Consider the following 18,072-nt stretch of genomic DNA (forward strand, 5'->3'; position numbering starts at 1 on the left):
ATGGCTGTTCGGCTCAGCGATATCCGAATGTATAATAGGAAGGCGTTTGAATGTTTCATAACCATTATACTCGTGAATGCGACTGTCCATTTTTGATCGCCTTCGTTTCTGAGTAAAGTGTAGCTCAGGGTCATAATTATTTGGGTTGAGCAAGCAGGGCGCACTGCTTCTGTTTGTCCGTTCCGTGTGTAGAAGGCATTCCGTACAATCATCAGCGTAGGCGGAGGAGATGGTCAACCCAAATCCGACCTAGAGCGAAAGTGTCCCCCTCAAAGACCGCCTTGCATCGGGAAGCTGGTCAATATGAGAACCAAAACGTTGACACCGCCCCAAATCATGGGCAACCAAGTCGACATTCTAAAGTTTCCCGCTTCATAAACGGCACCAATACTAGTCCATCAATTTCGGATCAGCACATCCATCTTCCAGTATCGTCTTGTACGGTATCTCCTTTGCCCTTGGAGTAGAAGAAAAAGAAACCAAAACGAAATGGAATACTCACATAAGCCCCACAATACTCCCCGCTAACAATCCCTCCACGCCGGCAACGATACTATAAACGAGGGGGACGATCCAGATAATGTTCCAATTGCGACAATGCACCAGCACCGCGTATGCGGCGACGGTGAGATGCGTTGCGGCGTAAAAGATCAGCGTCCAGTAGAGCGTAAAGCGCCAGATGTCGGTCGTGTAGTAGAGGTAGTGTGCGTGCTTGAAATGGCCGGGGAGTGGATAGTAGAGCGAGGGGAAGTTGGGGGTTTGGTAGTTGATTGGGACGCGGTTGTCGGCCATGTCTGGATGTTGTTGTTACTTGTTGGTGCTGCCGAGGACGTCTCGGGCAGCTGAGGGGGGCTAGATCATGGTTCGAGCGTGGGTATGGATGGACAAGTGTAAAAGTATGTTATTGTTGTTGTTGAGCTCTGTGTTGGAGCTGCGCAGGTAAGAGCTGTGCTGCTGTTTGCATTGTTTGCTCAATGTAGTTTTACTAAGCCTGATCCGACAGCAGCCGTGTAGATCACGAGGTATCTTTGCTGCCTGTCAGAGCTTCCTCTTTCTCTTTTTCGTTCTTATCGCCAACCTGGCACAGAGTCAAAGCCTTGCCAGCGATAAAATAGCACGGAAGGAGGAGAAACATAAGGATGTTCTTTCTGCGCATCTTGCTGTCGTTCCCGTACTAATCCATCCAGTATTCTCTGATGACACCCAAATGGAAAATTTACGAGACGAGTATAGATCAAATACGTATATAAAAGTCAAATAGATTGAGACTCTGAAGAGCCAATGGAGGAGTTGCCGCACTCTAATCGCCGCATAGGTGCTCTTGCAAGAACTGCGCCTGTAAGCTGACATTCTGGTCAAAGTTCGGCCCGGAATACGCGTCATAGTGACCACCAGGCAAGACGTGAAGTTTCTTAGGCTCTAACGCACACGAATACGCCTCCAGGGCCAGATCGGTAGGCGTGATCACGTCATTCCGAGCGACCGTCATTAAGAGGGGAGTAGGAGAGATATGGCTGATATGAGCGGATGGGCTGTACTCGCGTAAAGCCTCAATACTGTGAATGGATATCAGCTCCAAGAAACGGCAGATCCAAACGTAATGGGACGTACGATTTCACCGTCACCCTATTCTCCCACGTGATTTTCTTGGCCCATCCGTTGAAAAACTCGTAGCTGTCAGGGGTTGGGAGTGCCGAAAACTTGAGAGGATCAGCGTCGACAACTGGAATGGTGGCGGCCGCTTCTCCCGCCGCGCGAGCCAGGCGATCTGGCAATTGTTGATTCATGAGCCACTGTACATCACGGAGATATGCCATTTACCTTTCTGAAATAGCTCATTCACGCCGCCGACAAAATCCGGGCGGATTAAGCGGTGAAAGTTGCGCCAGCCATCCACCATGGCAGCCTGGCTAAGAACCACCTTGACTCGTCGATCGACAGCACCGACCCAAAGGACGTGGCCACCGCTGTAAGAACTACCCCAGATACCAATTCTGTTCTCGTTGACATCCGACCGAGACTGGGCATACGTGATAGCGTCAGAGTAGTCACTCGTCTGTTGTGCAGGGAGGATTTCCTGTCGGGGTTGCCCAGCTTTGGTGTCGCTTTCACCGAAACCGCGGTTGTCGTATACCAGACAGGCCAGATTCAAGTGAGCAACAAAATACTCAGCAAAAGTATTCAGATCCATTTCTTTAAGAGCTGAAAATCCATGTGCCATAACCAAGCATGGCAACGGAGATTTGGCTTCCTTGGGTTTGTAAAACCAACCTCGGAGGCTCACATCATCAGAGGTTTGGAAGGAGATGTTCTCGCTAGACATGTTGACCAATGAGAAGAGGCTTAAAATAGACAATTGATGAAGTCAACTTGAAAGTCGTCTTGAGAGAAAGCATGCTGGCCGATTAATAAGTGCTCCGTAAACCATGGGAGAATAATGTTCGCGGGTGCTCCAAATCTTACTCGAAGACCAATGACGTAGGATCCCAACTTACTCTTTTAGGAGATATTCAAATTTGATTGACATCATTGTCATATTGCTTTTTCAAAGAATATGATCCATGTATTAGTTTCATGCCTAGGACACGAAGGTCAGATATGGACATCCTTTTCCACGCGAAAGTGGAGACGTTTTTGGTGGTCAATCAGAGTAAGCCAAAAAAAAAAAGAAGCAGCTTCTCTTCGCATCTATGGCTAAAGGCGGTGCTTACAGATGCAAGAAGAACTTATGAGCGGGTCTATTGGTCGGCCCCAACATTTCAGCCAAAGAAACTGTGATGTCGAAATGCTACAACCAGAAGACCTTGATGGCACCTAGGCGGAAGTGCAATATGCCTGTCAAATGGCCAGGCTCTGTCAGATATGTGAGTGCGAGAAATGGGAGTTTTTTCACTAGTGCTCCTTTGAATGTGGATGGAGGACTTGCGTCCCCCCCGGGAGCTATAGGTATCTTTTGAACCCCATAATTCCGCTCTGAGCTGATCGAAAAACAATGAGGAATTGGTAAATTGAATTCGTCAACTTCTATTCATTGGGAGGCTTTATAGAGCTAAATGCGGTGAAAGCTCAACCATTTCCATTCTTGTGCTCAGATCATCGACTCTGAGAGTCATCTCGCTTCCCATCGCCGGGACCCATAACATCCGTGGCAACCGTATCACCAAAAAGAGCGCCAATCTCCTCCAGAGTCATTCCCTTCGTCTCAGGACAGCCAAACCACAAGAACGGGACACCTACAAGTGGTACAATGATAAATAAAAGGTAGAATCTCCAACCAACAGAGTCGAAGGCTACCGGTGCTGTCTGGGTATACACTAAAAACGGTCAGTACTGGTCCAATTTCTAGTCTAAGGTTAGTTAACGTAATCAACCACCGAGTGACGAATACCACCGAGTGACGAATTTCGCGTCCATCTCCTACAATCATTTCCTTGACGCGTTATTTTTCACCACCACTATACAAAATGCCTCTATCTCAAGAAAATCGCATTCAGATGGCTATTTCTGCATTCAAAAATAAAAAAATCAAATCAAAATTAAAGGCTGCTGAGATATTTAGTGTGCCTGAAGCTACGCTTCGCCGTCGACTCAACGGTAGGAAATCACGCGCAGAAACACGCGCCAACAGTCATAAATTAAACCCTCTTGAAGAAGAAGTCCTTGCGAAGAGGCTGCTAGATGCAGATAAGCGAGGATTTTCAATTCGGCCAGAGTTTCTACGGGGAATGGCGCAGATCCTGCTTCGCGAGCGCACAGGAGATCCTACTACGACCCTTGGTGTCAACTGGGCATATAAGTTTATCAAACGGCATCCAGCACTGCGCACACGATACAATCGGCGGATCACGTACCAGCGTGCAAAGCAAGAGGATCCAAAGATTATTAAACAATGGTTTGCGACCGTACGCGAGGCTATTCAAGAACATGGTATCCACGAGGACGATATCTGGAACTTTGATGAAACTGGCTTCGCAATGGGACTTTGTTCAACCTCTAAGGTTATTACTGCAGTCGATCGCAGTGAAAGGCCCCGTAGGGTTATTCAGGGGAATCGCGAATGGGTCACAATTATTGAATGTGTGAGCTCAAAGGGGATATCTATACCCCCATGGATCATCTTGAAAGCAGGATCTCAACACGCTGCTTGGTATCAAGAACCTGCTCTCTTCAATAAGGGCTATGCTATCGCAAGAAGTCAGAATGGCTGGACAACAGATGAAATTGGCCTCCGCTGGCTAAAAGAGATGTTTGAACCACATTCTAAAACCTATTCAACTGGTGCAAAGCGGTTGCTTATTCTTGATGGTCATAGTAGTCATCTAACTGCAGATTTTGACGCATTCTGTGAAGAGAATGCTATTATCTGTCTTTGCATGCCTCCTCATACCTCTCATCTTTTACAACCACTTGATGTTGGTGTTTTTGGTCCGCTAAAGCGCGCATATGGAAAACTAGTAGAAGAGATGATGGTTGCCGGCAACAACCATATCGACAAGGAGGATTTCTTGTCTCTCTATCCACCTGCTCGCGAAAAGGTGTTTACTAGGGAGAATATACGCAGTGGTTTTGCAGGTGCAGGACTTAACCCGCTAGATCAAGATCGGGTTCTTGAAAAGGTAACTTTTCAACTTCGGACACCAACACCACCTCTTGTTGAAGTTGAAGGCTCAGTCTCCTCTGCTTTTCAAACACCTCAGAATCCTCGCCAACTCGATCACAAGGTACGCAGTCTACAGAGAAGCCTTCGAAAACGAATGCTTTCTAGTAGTCCAGTATCTCATATTCAACATCTTGAAAAAGCTGCACAGATGGCAATGAATATGAACCTTATTCTTCGACAAGAAATCAAGGTTCTACAAGGTGAGAATAAGCGGAAAATGCAAAAGAGGGCAAGGAAGCGTGGTAATCTTGGTGATGATCTTGTTTTATTTGTACAGGAAGGTCAGAATCGAGTGCAACAGCTTGATACACAGCTTAATGAGCCGGCCGCTGAGACGACGCCAAGGCCTCGCCAGCGAGCTCCACGACGCTGTAGTGGATGCGGGACTACTGGTCATACTATAAGAAATTGTCCTAGTAAATAGCTATTGTTTTATCTTTTTATATGGTCTGATTTAATACATTTGTGGTTGAAAAGCTTGAAATTTAACGGTACGCTCGACGAAATTCGTCACTCGGTGGTATTCGTCACTCGGTGGTTGATTACGTTAGAAGAAACAACTTACGTAAAGTCATAGCAAATAGACCCATGACGGAGAATCCCATACCCTGTGCACGTATATTGGTCGGAAACAGCTCCGAGCAGTATACATAGCTGATTGCGTCGACACAGCCTCCGTAAAAAGTGACAAAAAGGAAGAGAAACAAGACTGCAAACCCATTTCCGATTTTGTTGGGACCGCCACCAAACTGAGCAACCATAGCAGCTTCACATGCTACCATGGAGGCACAACCGACCTAATTACAGTTAGCATCAGAATAATAAGATTCACCTCGAGGAAAGAGATGCGAACCATTCCAATGGACAGCATTCGTACACGTCCAATACGATCGACTATCAGGGCTCCGGCGTAGTTAAGAATCGCCGCCCAAGTAGTATAGATACCATAAAGCAGCAATGGCATCCAGCCCGAAAGCCCCAGTCCGGCATATAGAGTGACTTGATAGTTGTTGATCACTAACACACCAGTAGACTGAGCGAGACATCTATGCAATGAAAATGGTGAGTTCCTTTTTTCGTAGGGCACTGGAAGGAAAATCCTTACTGGACAAAGAAGCCGATAAGGAATCTTCTCCTAAGCGAGGAGGATTTGAGGATAGTAATCAAGCCGGCGGAGCTCCGAGAATCGATTTCAAGTTGACTCTCAATCTGACTAAATTCAAGAGCAGCCGGGCTTATGCTAGTTTCTGTATTATTTCCGTCACCGTGTAGTCGATTCAAAATTTGTCGGGCGCTTTCAAGCTGGCCGTTAGCTATCAGCCAGCGAGGAGACTCCGGTAACCAAGCAGATCCGGCTAGTAATACCAATGGTGCCACGCCTGGAAAAAAGGGTTAACTTCCAAAGAGGTAGTTTGGGAGTTCAACCCACATTGAAGTGCAAGATACAAGCGCCATTGTATTTGGGGGTTTTGTTCAAAATAGCATCCAAGTCCAGTCCATGCAGCAAATGTCTGTTAAGTGGTCAGACAGGCCTCAAATGGGATTTCGAGAAGAACTTACATATCCAACTACTATCAAAGCTCCATGAGACCCGACCATTCTTCCTCGATGAACGGGAGGGGAAATCTCGGACTGATAGAGGGGAACGACCACATTGATCATTGCCGATCTATACCGGCCATCAGCATTAATTCGACCTTAACTTTGTCTACAATACGCCGAGGTCAGACTCACCCGGCACCATTGAAAAGCCTCCCTACCAGGAGCATTGCAATGTGTACCGCAGCTGCTTGAAGAATGGCGGAGATAATACAAAGCGAGCATATCACCTGCACAGCCCGTTGTCGGCCCAGCCGATTCGCCATCCAGCCAGCTATACCACATCCAATAATGCCTCCGGCATAGAATATTCCTTGAGTTGCTGCCTCAAAGTTAGTATTATTTTCAGAAAGTCTAGTTCATACTGTCCAACTTACTTCCAATGATAACTTGAGTGTGATCAGCCTTGGGACCAGTCTCGGGGAGATCAAAATAATTGAAAAAGGAGTCTAAATCTAGGACCGTTCCCATGATTGAATTGTTGAATCCATAAGTGATGGATCCCAAGGTTGCGAAAAACACAACCAGATAATTGTATCGATTTCCTTCAGGAGTAGACATGGCTGAAGTATGGGATGATCTGTGTACTTGGCAGTTCAGCAATGCAAGTGGAAAGGCGGTACAGTAGAGGCACCTGCATGAGTGTCTAGTCAATGCTTTGTTGAATATCCGGATGAGATTAATTATCCCCCACAACCCGGGGCAAAATAGAATGTGCGTGTTGCCCCCATGGGATTCGGCCTCTTGCCTCAATCGAGTTCGGGCTTCTTAGCGGAGGCCCCAAGTGGGGGTTTGGGGGTTGGCCGGACTCTGTCTTGAGGGGAAGTTGATTCCCATTACCGAGGTCAAGAACCCAACACAGAACAGGGTGTGGTTCATAAATCTGTGACGATACCTTGGTGATTTATTTACCGCGCACTGTGAAGTTTAAATAAGCATCATCTCATCTGTCGATACTTGATTGAGTACACTACGATCTTCTTCTCTATTCGTCTTCGTATCTTCAACTTCAAAGGAACACAGGAACTATGAGCTCCATAGCAGCCCGTCGACCCGTGCGAGTAATCTCCGTTTCCGGGGCAGTCACTGATCTACCGGAAAACCTGGCAGAGGCAGCGAGTCATGCAAATGTCGACTTCATTGTCGGGGATTGGATGTCCGAGTATAATATGACCATACGAGGTAGCAGCAAGATTGCAAACATGGATAACGTGCAAGCAGAAGCTGCATTTGAACATACATTTCTGGAAGCACTTGAGCCGGCTCTCGCATCACTCGCAACGCGCGACATAAAACTTGCAGTGAACGCGGGGTCTTCAGATACATTCAGGCTGTGTCAATCCGTGGAGAATCTCGTTAAAGAGAAAGATCTGAGCCTGACTGTAGCCTGGGTGGAAGGGGACGAAGTCTTTGAGATAATTCAGCGGCACCGACAGCAGGGAAAGAAATTTCGCAATATTACCACCGGGCAGTATCTCGACGACTGGAAATACGAGCCAATCTATGCACAGTGCTATCTTGGATCATGGGGCATTACCGAGTCATTCAGAAATGGCGCCGATATTGTTATTTGTGGTCGTGTGGCAGATGCTGCACCCACAATGGCAGCGGCGGCATTTTGGCATGGCTGGACAAACTCCTCTTACGAGGAACTAGCCCATTCTCTCATCGCTGGGCATTTGATTGAGTGTTCTACCTACGTGACTGGTGGTAATTTCACGGGCTTTAAATCCCTTCCACAAGGTAGCAACCCGCTTCTCAACTTGCCTATTGCAACTATACGGACGGATGGTACCTTTTCGATCGGTATGCACGAGAGCTTGGCGCGCGGTGGCCAAGTTTCCTTTGATACCTGTCGTTCACAACTTCTTTACGAGCTCCAGGGGAAGCGCTACTACAACTCTGATGTTGTCGCAATCGTCGATCAGATCAAGATGGAACCTGATGGTCCAAACTCCGTCTTTGTGAACAACATCAAATGGGAAAAGCCGCCCCCCACAAGCAAGGTTGGCCTTACAGCAAAAGGAGGCTTCCAAGCGGAGGTTCATTACTTTGCTGTTGGCCTTGATATCCTCGAAAAATCATCCCTTTTGGAGAAGCAGCTTCGGTCGTACCTAGATTGTGGCCAATTTTCACTTCTCAAAATCACGACTTCGGGTTGTGCTCAGCCCAATCCAGCCTCCCAAGATGAAGCCACTGTTGATATCCGCATATTTGCCCAAGCTGATGCAGAAGATACATTCACACCCAAGAATTTCCTTCGACCCTGCTGGAATATCATTATGTCGACTTACCCTGGAGCAACCTTTGCCATCGACAATCGACAAGGATTGCCAAAGCCCTATTTTGAATATTTTGTCACGATCTTTCCACAGTCCGAGATCAATCATGTTGCTCACATACCTTCGCGCAACTGGTCAAAGCCTATAGCTGCCCCCGAAGATACGGTTCCCTATCAGTTCGAGCAAGATGTTCAGGATGGTCCCACAGAGGTGGATGTGTTGCGCGATTTCGGACCAACCACTACAACTCCACTTGGTTATGTCGTACATGCTCGTTCTGGAGATAAGGGATCCGACTGTAATGTTGGGTTCTATGCTCGGAACAGGGATGAGTGGTTATGGCTGCGGTCCTTGCTGACTGTTCAGCGAGTCAAGGACCTGCTACAAAATGACTATAATGGGAAGCGAATTGAGAGATTCGAGCTCCCCAACATTCAAGGTATGTTTTGACGAAAACTAAGTATCGTCCCTGCCATATATCTAATCTGTTTGTTTCCGCAGCGGTGCATTTTCTATTGAAAGACCACCTTGATCGGGGCGTTTCCTCAACTTCAACATATGATGCATTGGGCAAAAATGTTGCAGAATATCTTCGTGCAAAACATGTTCCAATTCCTAACCAATTCTTGGCTCGTGGGAAAATCTAAATCTAAACAGTCCTTCGATTGATCATGTAACCTTGTTGACGGCTGGCGGCATGCCAGTCCGGGAAGCGATCGGCTCCCAGAAAGTGTTCAATAGCAATTGTCAAATTTTAAACGTACGACGGCTCACATGGAAGTGCGAATCACGAAGAAATAAATCTTTGATTCGGATGAAACTGGGAATACCCAACAACTTAGAGGACCTACTAACTAATAAATGACTGATACACAATAGGAAGTAACTAACTATTGATGAGGGGTAAAATATCTGTATGTGACCTGCAGGAATTTCAATTCTTCACAGCAATTAAACATCTGACTGGTTCTCTTGCCTTCAATATATAAGATATGGCACTCAACAATGTCAATTGCAGCTCCCCAAATTCTGTCCTGAAGTTTACCCGAACCTTTGGATACTAAACCAACTTTTAACAAAAGGTGAATATACTGAGCGGCTGGAAGCCGTTGAGATTTTCCCAAGTCGTAGGCCGCCAAGACCAGGCTCTCAACGGAGTAAATAAGCTCGTACCCCGTAGATACAAAGGAAATTGAGACCGAGTCCCCATAGCAACTGTGGAGTACGATCTGAGCATCCTTTTACTTTGAATATACAGTGAAAATTGTACCATACCGAAACTCGCGTCGCCATTTCAAAGCAGCACGGGTGCCGAGGACGCATTGGGCATTGGTCATGCAGAGTAGATGTTACACCCGTAGCTAAATCTTTCTCTTACATAAATTCTGGTCCTTGACTTGAGACTCGTCTTGGGCTGTCGGGTTTACAGTTATGTCATTATGAGTTAATGGAAGCTATTTTTGCACCATTAAGCCATTGGACTGGTTAGATTCTTCTCGGTTGTTGATTCATCTCTCTTTAAAGACACAATATTGGCAGAATGGGATTGCCAGTGAATACAGCAGATCTTCGGAACAATGGTAACATCCTTGGTAGCCTTCCCTATTCGACCAGTGAATACGAGTATCGGGGGAAGAAACGCTTCTGGGATACCATTGACGCAGAATTGAATCTATTCGCGAAAGATAAAGTGGGAACCAGGAGCCAATATGTAATATTTTCACATTTGGATGAACATACATTCCTCAAGGATATCGACTCAGAGTGTTTCAAATATTTCGATTCCTACGATACACACTCACAAATCCTCCTGATCAAAATGCCGACGAGGGGACATGAGCAAATTTCCAGGAAGTTCGTCAGCGGGTTGATCATCAAACTATCCCGCATGAAGGACGGTCTTCAAGATGAATTGCACGACGTGGGATCCGCCGATGTCGATCTAACGTCACGACGCAAGCAACCTGACCAGTCCTTTTGCCCTGTTACTCTCCCACAGAGCCGTAGCGACAAATTCCCAACCTTAATTATCGAGGCTGCATTTTCCGAGTCCAAAACAAAGTTGCGCAGCAATGCGAAGCTGTGGCTGGTCGAATCAAAGGGCGATGTCAAAGTTGCCCTCCTTATGTCTACGAACAAAGCGCGAAAGGAGGCTACGTTTGAATTATGGCAGCCGACTGGGCGAGCGACTCGAAATGAGCCTGGGAAGATTGTTGGTGAGCTCAAACAGACGGTGACTGTGACCGAAAAGGGTGGTCATGCTCGAGCCAGTGGAAAGTTGACTATTCCCTTTGAGGATCTTTTCTTGCGAGAGGCTGTTTTTCCAGAGGAAGACATTGTCTTTACGGAGCGTGATTTTGTGAAGATAGCGAGCCAGGTCTGGGCCGTGCAGAAGCTCTGATCTGATGCCTTTCGTTCTTTGTCTGTTTGTAGAATTTCGACCCCGGAAGCTTCTCCCGTCACTTGTTGTTTAGTTGATACATCAGCTCCATTTGCTTCCACACAGATATTTTCCGGGTATTGATAATGCTTTTGGCCTAGTTTTGACTTTCGGTCTTGATAACTTGCTCTGGTAAAGAGCATCGAGGCCTTTATGTGATGGCGTCGAAAGATCTTCTTGCGGACGGATAATCTCCGACTTGGCGGTTTTAACTACGCTCAGGAATCGGAGCAGGAGGGAGGGGACCTTCGCTCCCAGCTCGATCACCGCCAGGACGCTAGAGGCTAAACCCGCCTCACTCGTTTCTAGCAGCTAGCTTGCTATCTGCTACTTTAATGCGAGTATGACTCTTCGGACGAGCTAGACCCTAGCACGACATTCACCTTTACTATTTTTATGATAATGAAAATCACTTACAAGCACTGCCACATGAAAACAAATATCAGCGTTTAATCCGAAGGATGCATTTACTGTCCGCGCGTTATAGCAGATAAACAACCAGCACAAAAAGTTATGATACCACGAGCCAGCATACTACGATCGAGATTGGGTCTTATACAAGCACTAGTTGCTTCGCATACACCAGAAAGAAGCAGCGGGAGATTTGCTATCCAAGGTTAGTGTAGTCATAATATGCACACTAGAATCACCTACGGGTTGTATCGCCTGTATGGCCCCAAAGTAATGGCAAAGTGTTGAACCAAAGAGTTGCCAAAAAAGATATAATACACATAACTATTTTTAAATGAGTCAATATAAACGATTATAGGCAACTTACGGTTGCGCAAGCGCCCTATAGATGACTGCGCCCAAGCATCCTGTCTGTCCTCACAGACACTTCGGAAAAGGCATAAGCCAACTTCTACCCCAAATAAATGTTGAAATTATTCCAATTTAGCATCATGAAGTTCAGAACCCCGCCCTAATTGCCATAAGCGGGCAGTTTCTTCGCCAAATTCATGACTTGCATTATGCTTGGATATAAGAGCCTGTATAACGTAAATTCGAACCTCTTCCGGGCTTGCAGATCTATTGGGGATCCGGGCCATTTGAGCGAGGAAAGAAAAAAAAGAAGAGTCCGCAAAGTTGTCCGAGCAAAAAATGCAGGGAGCCGGCCGGTCTTTCATGCGACCCTTTAAACCAAGTCACGTGCCATAAAGGGTACCTTGCGGTGGGACCTCCCCGGAATGTCAGAGGTCCGACCGAGCCTGTCTCAATCAAACCCAGGCGGAACTGTACATCTCAATCGGTTTCTAAACACTAGGCCATACAGGCAGGGCCCCAAATTTGTAGGCAGATATAATCGCATATTAGATATGTTTGCCGCAATAACCTCAGGCTCCGCGCTTGAGTATCCAGAGGAGTGGGTCCAAATAGGCAAGGTACTTTCAGCGAATTCCGGGGTACTCACAGCTGGAACCCCGTTCATCAACCCGCTTGCATCCTCTCTTACAATAAATCACCATTCTTTCTACCTTGCTATCTAAACTCTTCTCTGTGGCATGACAACAGTACCAGACGTTTCATCCGGGGCTTCTTGGCCCAGAGCCCCAAGCGGATGGTCGAATACACCCAACTGGTTTACGTTCCTTTAAGCCCGAGGTCTATCGAAGCAACGTCTATTGACTTAGGATCCCCGATGAGTGTAGAACTATTACACAAATGGTTGTTCGGGCTTAACAATAAAAAAAGCACTCACAACCTTGATCAGCATAAAAAGGGCCTCCGCCACTGTATGTCTTACACGTAGAGTCATCAACATCTTCACTATTGTAGAATGTGCTTCCAAGTTGAGCAACACAATTTGATAGCCCGTAGTCTCCCGAACCAACGGACCAACTAGTGCCGTTGGTATACGTACCGTTAGAGTAAATCCAGTAGTCATCCTGGTTCTTCTGGTAGGCCTGAAATGTGAACTGAGAACCATTCGGATACGTGAAGAGGCCATAGTGGTCGAATATTGCCGTGTTGGCTCCTGCTCCTGACATAGGATCACCTCCGGGGAGATCTTCGCTGTGGAGTTGGAGAGCAATGGTGCAGGTGTTGCTGCGCTTGATGTGTGGGAGGGCGGCCGTGGAAAGAATGAAGCCCAAACTAAGCGTGGTTGGGAGAATAGTTCCGAGTTGCATATTTTGTAGTTGTGTTCAATGGGCTGGAATAAATAGGTAGACCAATTTGCAAATTGTTGTGGTTAATGCTGTCAACTTCTATTTGAAAAGACAGCTTTATAGTTTTTCGACCTGAAAGAGCAGACCTCGCATTCTCAGCTGAAATTGGCTCCTTCTTCAAAAGACCATGGCAAACCCACTGCTGAAACATATTGAACTGCTACGATGAAGTAATAAGGGATTTTTTTGGCCCCAGATCTACTTGCCACTTACTACCACTGTGGAACTTGCCTAAGGAATTTAGCTTATCGAGAGGCTGTTTATCCAAGCTTGTGGGACCCAATCGTCCCTCTAAATCTGCCTCGTCTCACCCTCGACGAGGTGACGTATGGGGCGAACAGAGTCTGTTTTGATTTTCTTGCTGATGAATAGTTTCAATATGAATAGCGGAACATAATTAGGCTTCTCTAGCACATTGACATTAACTTTTGTTAGCCTCCTTAATCACTATGGGTGAGAAGCGATGAGAATGAGCTGGGCAGATTCACAAGATAGTATTGGAGAGAATCTGCCACAGCAGTTGTACGCGTAGTGCTCACCTCGCAGATTATTAGCCCCCAAACCCTTTTTTTGGAACGAGTGGGGGATGATGGTAATCTTGGCGTGGCAAGAGAGGGTACCCATCGCCGTACCAAGTCAATACGTTTCGAGCTCCCGAGGTAGATTAAGACTACATACTAAAATGCAAGGCCACGGGCTCATTATACTTGAATAAGAGGAGAAAAAATTAGTTATTCCTGATATTATCACATTTGGCCCTCGATCATGTGATGACGTCTGGGGATGATCCTCTCTTGCGGAGACTCCCTGTTTTCCACTCCAGTCATACTACTCTCTCGAAAGTCCAGGAGTTTGAGTATTCAACATGCGAGCATCTACCAACCTGATTTGTGTGTCAGCAGTGCTGGCTGTGTTATTTTATGGTAAATGTTCATACAGCCGCGAGTTGGGTCTAACGTTCCAGCCTGTGGATGGTGTGTTGGACTACACCAACCATGCAGCTATGCCAAAGAAGCCAAATGTGCTCTTCATTATTATTGATGACCAAGGTATTTGAACCAAAACTGGATTATTGTCAGGTAGCAGTTCAATAATATCGATTGATTTGCTCATGAACTCCATGGATTTCATGCCCACTATCAAGGATAAGGTTGGACGCAACGGAGTCATATTTAAAAAACATTACTGCATCAGCGCATTCTGTTGCCCATCTCGGGCCAGTCTATTTACTGGGAAATGCGTCCAGTAAGGCTTCGAACTCATCACGAGACAAAATACTGGCTAATTACAACAGCAATACCAATGTCACAGACGTAAAAATGCCATGGATAAGATCATTATTTCTACCATAGATATTGCTAGAAGGTGTCAAGCGTTGTATAGGGGGCTATCCGAAATTTATCACCCAAGGCCTCAATAATGACTATCTTTCTTTATGGCCCCAAGAAAGGGGCGCCAATACGTACTATGTGGGGAAACTCCTCAACGGTCGCGCCATTCACAACTACCAAGACCCCGTTGGCCCCAGGATGGACTAGTAGCAAGTATGGTCGAGATATGGCGTCCCTTTGTCATTGTTACTAATCTTGCCAGCTTTTTATTGCAGCCCGGGATCTACGACTATCAGATACATTTTGGGCGAAGAACCACGGGCCGTGGACGGCACATCCGGGTGAACATGCTATTGATATCACGACGAAAAACTCCTTAGAAATGCTTGACACGGACGTTGAGGGTGGGAAACCTTTTTCCCTGACTGTTGCTCCGGCAGTGCCCCATATGGGGATTAATTCCACCACTCTCGAGACCTTCTTCCCCACTCCCCAGGCATAATGGGAAAACGCGTTCGCGAACGAAAAAGTCCCGCGAACTCCAAATTGGAATCCAACGGAAGCCAGTGGTGCGTCCTGGCTCTTGAATATGCCTCATCAAAACCAGTCTGTCGTGGATGGACTAGACGAAATGTATCGTCGTCGCATACGTTGTGTCGCAGGTCTAGATGATATGGTTGGCGAGCTTATCGCCGCGCTTGAAAACATGGGATTCTAGATAATACCCATATTATCTATACAACCGATAATGGATACCATATTGGCCAGCACCGCATGGGCCCCGGCAAGAAAACTGGCTATGAGACAGATATCAACATCCCATTAGTGTGGCGCGGCGGCCCCGGGGTGCCGGCTGGGAAAGTGACCAACGCAGTGTCGACGCACACTGATCTTGCGCCTACCTCGTTGACGCTATTCGGACTACCAATGAGGACTAAATTAGATGGCAGAGCTATTCCGATCATTGTGAACCAGCCATCCCAAAAGAGCTGTGAACACGTCAACGTTGAGCTTTGGGGTGATGCGGCCCCGTACGAGGGTACGCTGCCTTACAAGAAGATCGGATGGGGAGTGAAAGGGAAACACGACAATACATACAAGGGACTACGCATTGTTGCAGATGACTATAGCATCAACTATTCCGTCTGGTGCACGAACGAGCATGAGCTATACGATATGTTGACGGACGAATACCAAATGGAGAATCTTCTTGCCAATACGCGGGATATTTTTAATGCCCCAGAAGAAAAAAATATTTCTCCGACGGCCCTTGAGGCAAGTCGTGGCTAGACTTGATGCTATGATGATGGTTCTGAAGTCGTGTGTTGGCATCGAATGCACTCACCCCTGGCTTCAAATCCACCCTCAAGGCGAGGTGGAGACACTGAATAATGCACTGAACCCAAAGTATGACCGGTTCTACGAGTCTCAACCCAAGGTCGCATTTTCTGCATGCAAATTGGGGTATTTAATCGAACATGAAGGCCCTCAGTCGGTGATGAAGTATTCTGAAGATTGGAATGAACTGGGGTCATTATGTAGAATAGGAGCAATCGGACGTTAGCTACTGTGAAGGTGCTCTGTTTTTCTGAAGCGCAACTCAATATAACTCTTTGGACATTTCAAGGCAATACTCAACTGTTTAACAGGCTCAAGTAAAGAATAAAGCTCTTACCAGACTCCCTGGGACGCTCTTTGTGAATACGCACTAAGCATCGCCTCGTCTGGTGATGAGTTTGATATATCGTATATAAGTGTGTACTAATGTTCTGCAGATTTCGCGGCTTCAGGTCTATATGCTCTAGCACCGTTTTTAAACAATATAGTTCAAGTCTTGGCTGTCACTCTCGTCATCCTTTGCCCACTGTTCCGAGATTTCTTGGTCTCCCTTGCATGTGTTCAAGGCTGGGCCATCCTCCGGGCAATCGGAGCCTGCTGCTTGATCTCTTCTTTGCCGAACCATAGTCCGCAATTTCAAATATAATGGCCGAATAGTTGGTGCTGTTGCACATATGTGCGCCACTGATGTTTCTGCGCATGACCAATAAAAAGGACCGCGGATCAAATATGTTGGGTCCTTAACTGCGTCAACATGTGCCAGGCTTGGTATCCGTGCACATGCAGTAGCGATAACGCTTGAAGAAATATTAGCTTCTATTATATTTCGCCGGAAAGGTGGGGGGTGTCTCACAAAATTCCTGCACTGAAAAGTGCATATAGAGCGAACTTTGTGGATTTTGAGACACGGATCTTGTAGACAAGAGGTATAGGAAGAATTAATATCACAATCTCGGTGGCAACATTGAGAGCCGCATTAGCGTAGGCCACTCCTGAGATGCTAAGGCACTGCGCGGCATTGCGCTTTAGATCCCAGATTGCGCTGATCGGGACACATTGCCAAATTACCATTGGAATCAGGATAACCACGGATAGAGTGACGAAGACCATTGTGGCAATGACGCATCTGTGGAATACCCCCTTCGGAAAGATACGGAGGTAAAGCCAGAGAATGGATAGTTTGATGAAGTAAATCACAAAGCAGTAGAAGATCTCGCAGAGGTAATCTGTGACAGACTAAAATTAGCGTTGGATAAATTGACAATTTTACCCAAGTTACTCACACCAGATAAACGGCATCTGCGCTTGTGAAAGTGAGGTGAATCTAAGATCATAAAGATGGTATCCCATGCCGTCGGTAACACCTATTGCTTCTTCATTAGTAACCAGATTTCGTTGTTCGAAAAAGATTCCACGCACTGAGATTGCCGAAAGTGACGAGTATCATAGAAAATAGCTGTTTGATTCTGTAAGTCCTTCAAGTCAAAGTATCGTATCCTGGGGGCCTACCCCGGCGATAATGTAGCACCAATCATCCCACCAAAAAAGACGGACAGTGTACCATCTTGCTGTTATACGACATCCTACCATGAGAAAGGCAGTCACACCACTTGCAATTGCAGCCGCTCTCATAGAAACGTGATCGTTGTTATGAGGTCGGTCACAGTCCTGTGCCCAGACATATGCTAGTTCTAGAAAATATTTTCAGCTTTATCAGTCTTAGACCACGAGATATTTTTAGTGAGAAACCTACCAAAGGCATCTTGAAGAGTGCAATTATTCACCACACATCTTGTTATATATGATCTTGATTTATAGTTGTCGCACTGGCACTCAATATCCGCGATCGCGCAGTGAGTAATTGAAGTGCTTTGCTCCACACATTGTAGCTTGAAGGGTCAGATAGAGACAGATCATCATGAGAGAGGCACTCACAGGACACTCTGGTAGTCTTTGAGTGGAATTTTGATGAATACTTGGAGATAAAGCGGCGGCGTAAATCAGAAACAGCCACAGAATTAGTAGCGTGTTAAGAAGTTGCCTCATACTGCGGACTCAGGGCTAACATCTCTGATTGTGCAGCTGAAAGAAAAGTGTAATAACCCAGGAATTTTCTAGAACGTAGAGCGGTCAAGATGTTTATAAGAGAGTTTTTTATGGATACTTAACTAACCGCCATCAAGCGTACCATGTGCCTTCCTCTCTGATTGGAAAGAGCCACCCCTCGAAGAACCCACAATCACGGCATAATTGC

General features: G+C 46.4%; 11 protein-coding genes across 11 annotated transcripts; 6 read left to right on the forward strand and 5 right to left on the reverse strand.

The window, feature by feature from the left end:
- Positions 1–269: 269 nt before the first annotated feature.
- On the reverse strand, positions 270–792 carry N7510_008777 (uncharacterized protein; the record flags this gene model as incomplete). Its single annotated transcript, XM_056980702.1, has 2 exons — positions 270–390; positions 503–792. 2 exons carry the CDS (start codon positions 790–792, stop codon positions 270–272), a joined length of 411 nt encoding a protein of 136 aa, XP_056830911.1.
- A 508-nt stretch (positions 793–1,300) lies between these two features.
- Positions 1,301–2,323, reverse strand: fma-AT (acetyltransferase fmaC; the record flags this gene model as incomplete). Its single annotated transcript, XM_056980703.1, has 3 exons — positions 1,301–1,556; positions 1,612–1,768; positions 1,822–2,323. 3 exons carry the CDS (start codon positions 2,321–2,323, stop codon positions 1,301–1,303), a joined length of 915 nt encoding a protein of 304 aa, XP_056830912.1.
- Positions 2,324–5,170: 2,847 nt separating this feature from the next.
- N7510_008779 (uncharacterized protein) lies at positions 5,171–6,820 on the reverse strand (the record flags this gene model as incomplete). Its single annotated transcript, XM_056980704.1, has 8 exons — positions 5,171–5,220; positions 5,268–5,457; positions 5,514–5,706; positions 5,766–6,039; positions 6,090–6,171; positions 6,221–6,329; positions 6,395–6,581; positions 6,637–6,820. The coding sequence occupies 8 exons, from the start codon at positions 6,818–6,820 to the stop codon at positions 5,171–5,173; spliced, it is 1,269 nt and encodes a 422-aa protein (XP_056830913.1).
- Positions 6,821–7,287: 467 nt separating this feature from the next.
- Positions 7,288–9,188, forward strand: N7510_008780 (acyclic terpene utilization AtuA family protein; the record flags this gene model as incomplete). Its single annotated transcript, XM_056980705.1, has 2 exons — positions 7,288–8,980; positions 9,043–9,188. The coding sequence occupies 2 exons, from the start codon at positions 7,288–7,290 to the stop codon at positions 9,186–9,188; spliced, it is 1,839 nt and encodes a 612-aa protein (XP_056830914.1).
- Positions 9,189–10,081: 893 nt separating this feature from the next.
- Positions 10,082–10,942, forward strand: N7510_008781 (uncharacterized protein; the record flags this gene model as incomplete). Its single annotated transcript, XM_056980706.1, has 1 exon — positions 10,082–10,942. The coding sequence occupies one exon, from the start codon at positions 10,082–10,084 to the stop codon at positions 10,940–10,942; it is 861 nt and encodes a 286-aa protein (XP_056830915.1).
- A 1,666-nt stretch (positions 10,943–12,608) lies between these two features.
- N7510_008782 (uncharacterized protein) lies at positions 12,609–13,110 on the reverse strand (the record flags this gene model as incomplete). The annotated part of the gene is made up of 3 exons (XM_056980707.1): positions 12,609–12,632; positions 12,681–12,712; positions 12,843–13,110. 3 exons carry the CDS (start codon positions 13,108–13,110, stop codon positions 12,609–12,611), a joined length of 324 nt encoding a protein of 107 aa, XP_056830916.1.
- A 904-nt stretch (positions 13,111–14,014) lies between these two features.
- N7510_008783 (uncharacterized protein) lies at positions 14,015–14,569 on the forward strand (the record flags this gene model as incomplete). The annotated part of the gene is made up of 3 exons (XM_056980708.1): positions 14,015–14,198; positions 14,229–14,394; positions 14,461–14,569. The coding sequence occupies 3 exons, from the start codon at positions 14,015–14,017 to the stop codon at positions 14,567–14,569; spliced, it is 459 nt and encodes a 152-aa protein (XP_056830917.1).
- A 412-nt stretch (positions 14,570–14,981) lies between these two features.
- N7510_008784 (arylsulfatase) lies at positions 14,982–15,198 on the forward strand (the record flags this gene model as incomplete). The annotated part of the gene is made up of 2 exons (XM_056980709.1): positions 14,982–15,053; positions 15,088–15,198. The coding sequence occupies 2 exons, from the start codon at positions 14,982–14,984 to the stop codon at positions 15,196–15,198; spliced, it is 183 nt and encodes a 60-aa protein (XP_056830918.1).
- Positions 15,199–15,254: 56 nt separating this feature from the next.
- On the forward strand, positions 15,255–15,770 carry N7510_008785 (uncharacterized protein; the record flags this gene model as incomplete). Its single annotated transcript, XM_056980710.1, has 1 exon — positions 15,255–15,770. One exon carries the CDS (start codon positions 15,255–15,257, stop codon positions 15,768–15,770), a length of 516 nt encoding a protein of 171 aa, XP_056830919.1.
- Positions 15,771–15,786: 16 nt separating this feature from the next.
- On the forward strand, positions 15,787–16,192 carry N7510_008786 (uncharacterized protein; the record flags this gene model as incomplete). The annotated part of the gene is made up of 2 exons (XM_056980711.1): positions 15,787–16,010; positions 16,159–16,192. 2 exons carry the CDS (start codon positions 15,787–15,789, stop codon positions 16,190–16,192), a joined length of 258 nt encoding a protein of 85 aa, XP_056830920.1.
- A 475-nt stretch (positions 16,193–16,667) lies between these two features.
- N7510_008787 (uncharacterized protein) lies at positions 16,668–17,117 on the reverse strand (the record flags this gene model as incomplete). The annotated part of the gene is made up of 2 exons (XM_056980712.1): positions 16,668–17,044; positions 17,102–17,117. The coding sequence occupies 2 exons, from the start codon at positions 17,115–17,117 to the stop codon at positions 16,668–16,670; spliced, it is 393 nt and encodes a 130-aa protein (XP_056830921.1).
- Positions 17,118–18,072: the final 955 nt, after the last annotated feature.

This window comes from Penicillium lagena (genome assembly GCF_028827675.1).
Source record: "Penicillium lagena strain IBT 129212 chromosome Unknown utg000006l_segment0_segment0, whole genome shotgun sequence".
In the NCBI taxonomy this organism is placed as follows: Eukaryota; Fungi; Ascomycota; class Eurotiomycetes; order Eurotiales; family Aspergillaceae; genus Penicillium; species Penicillium lagena.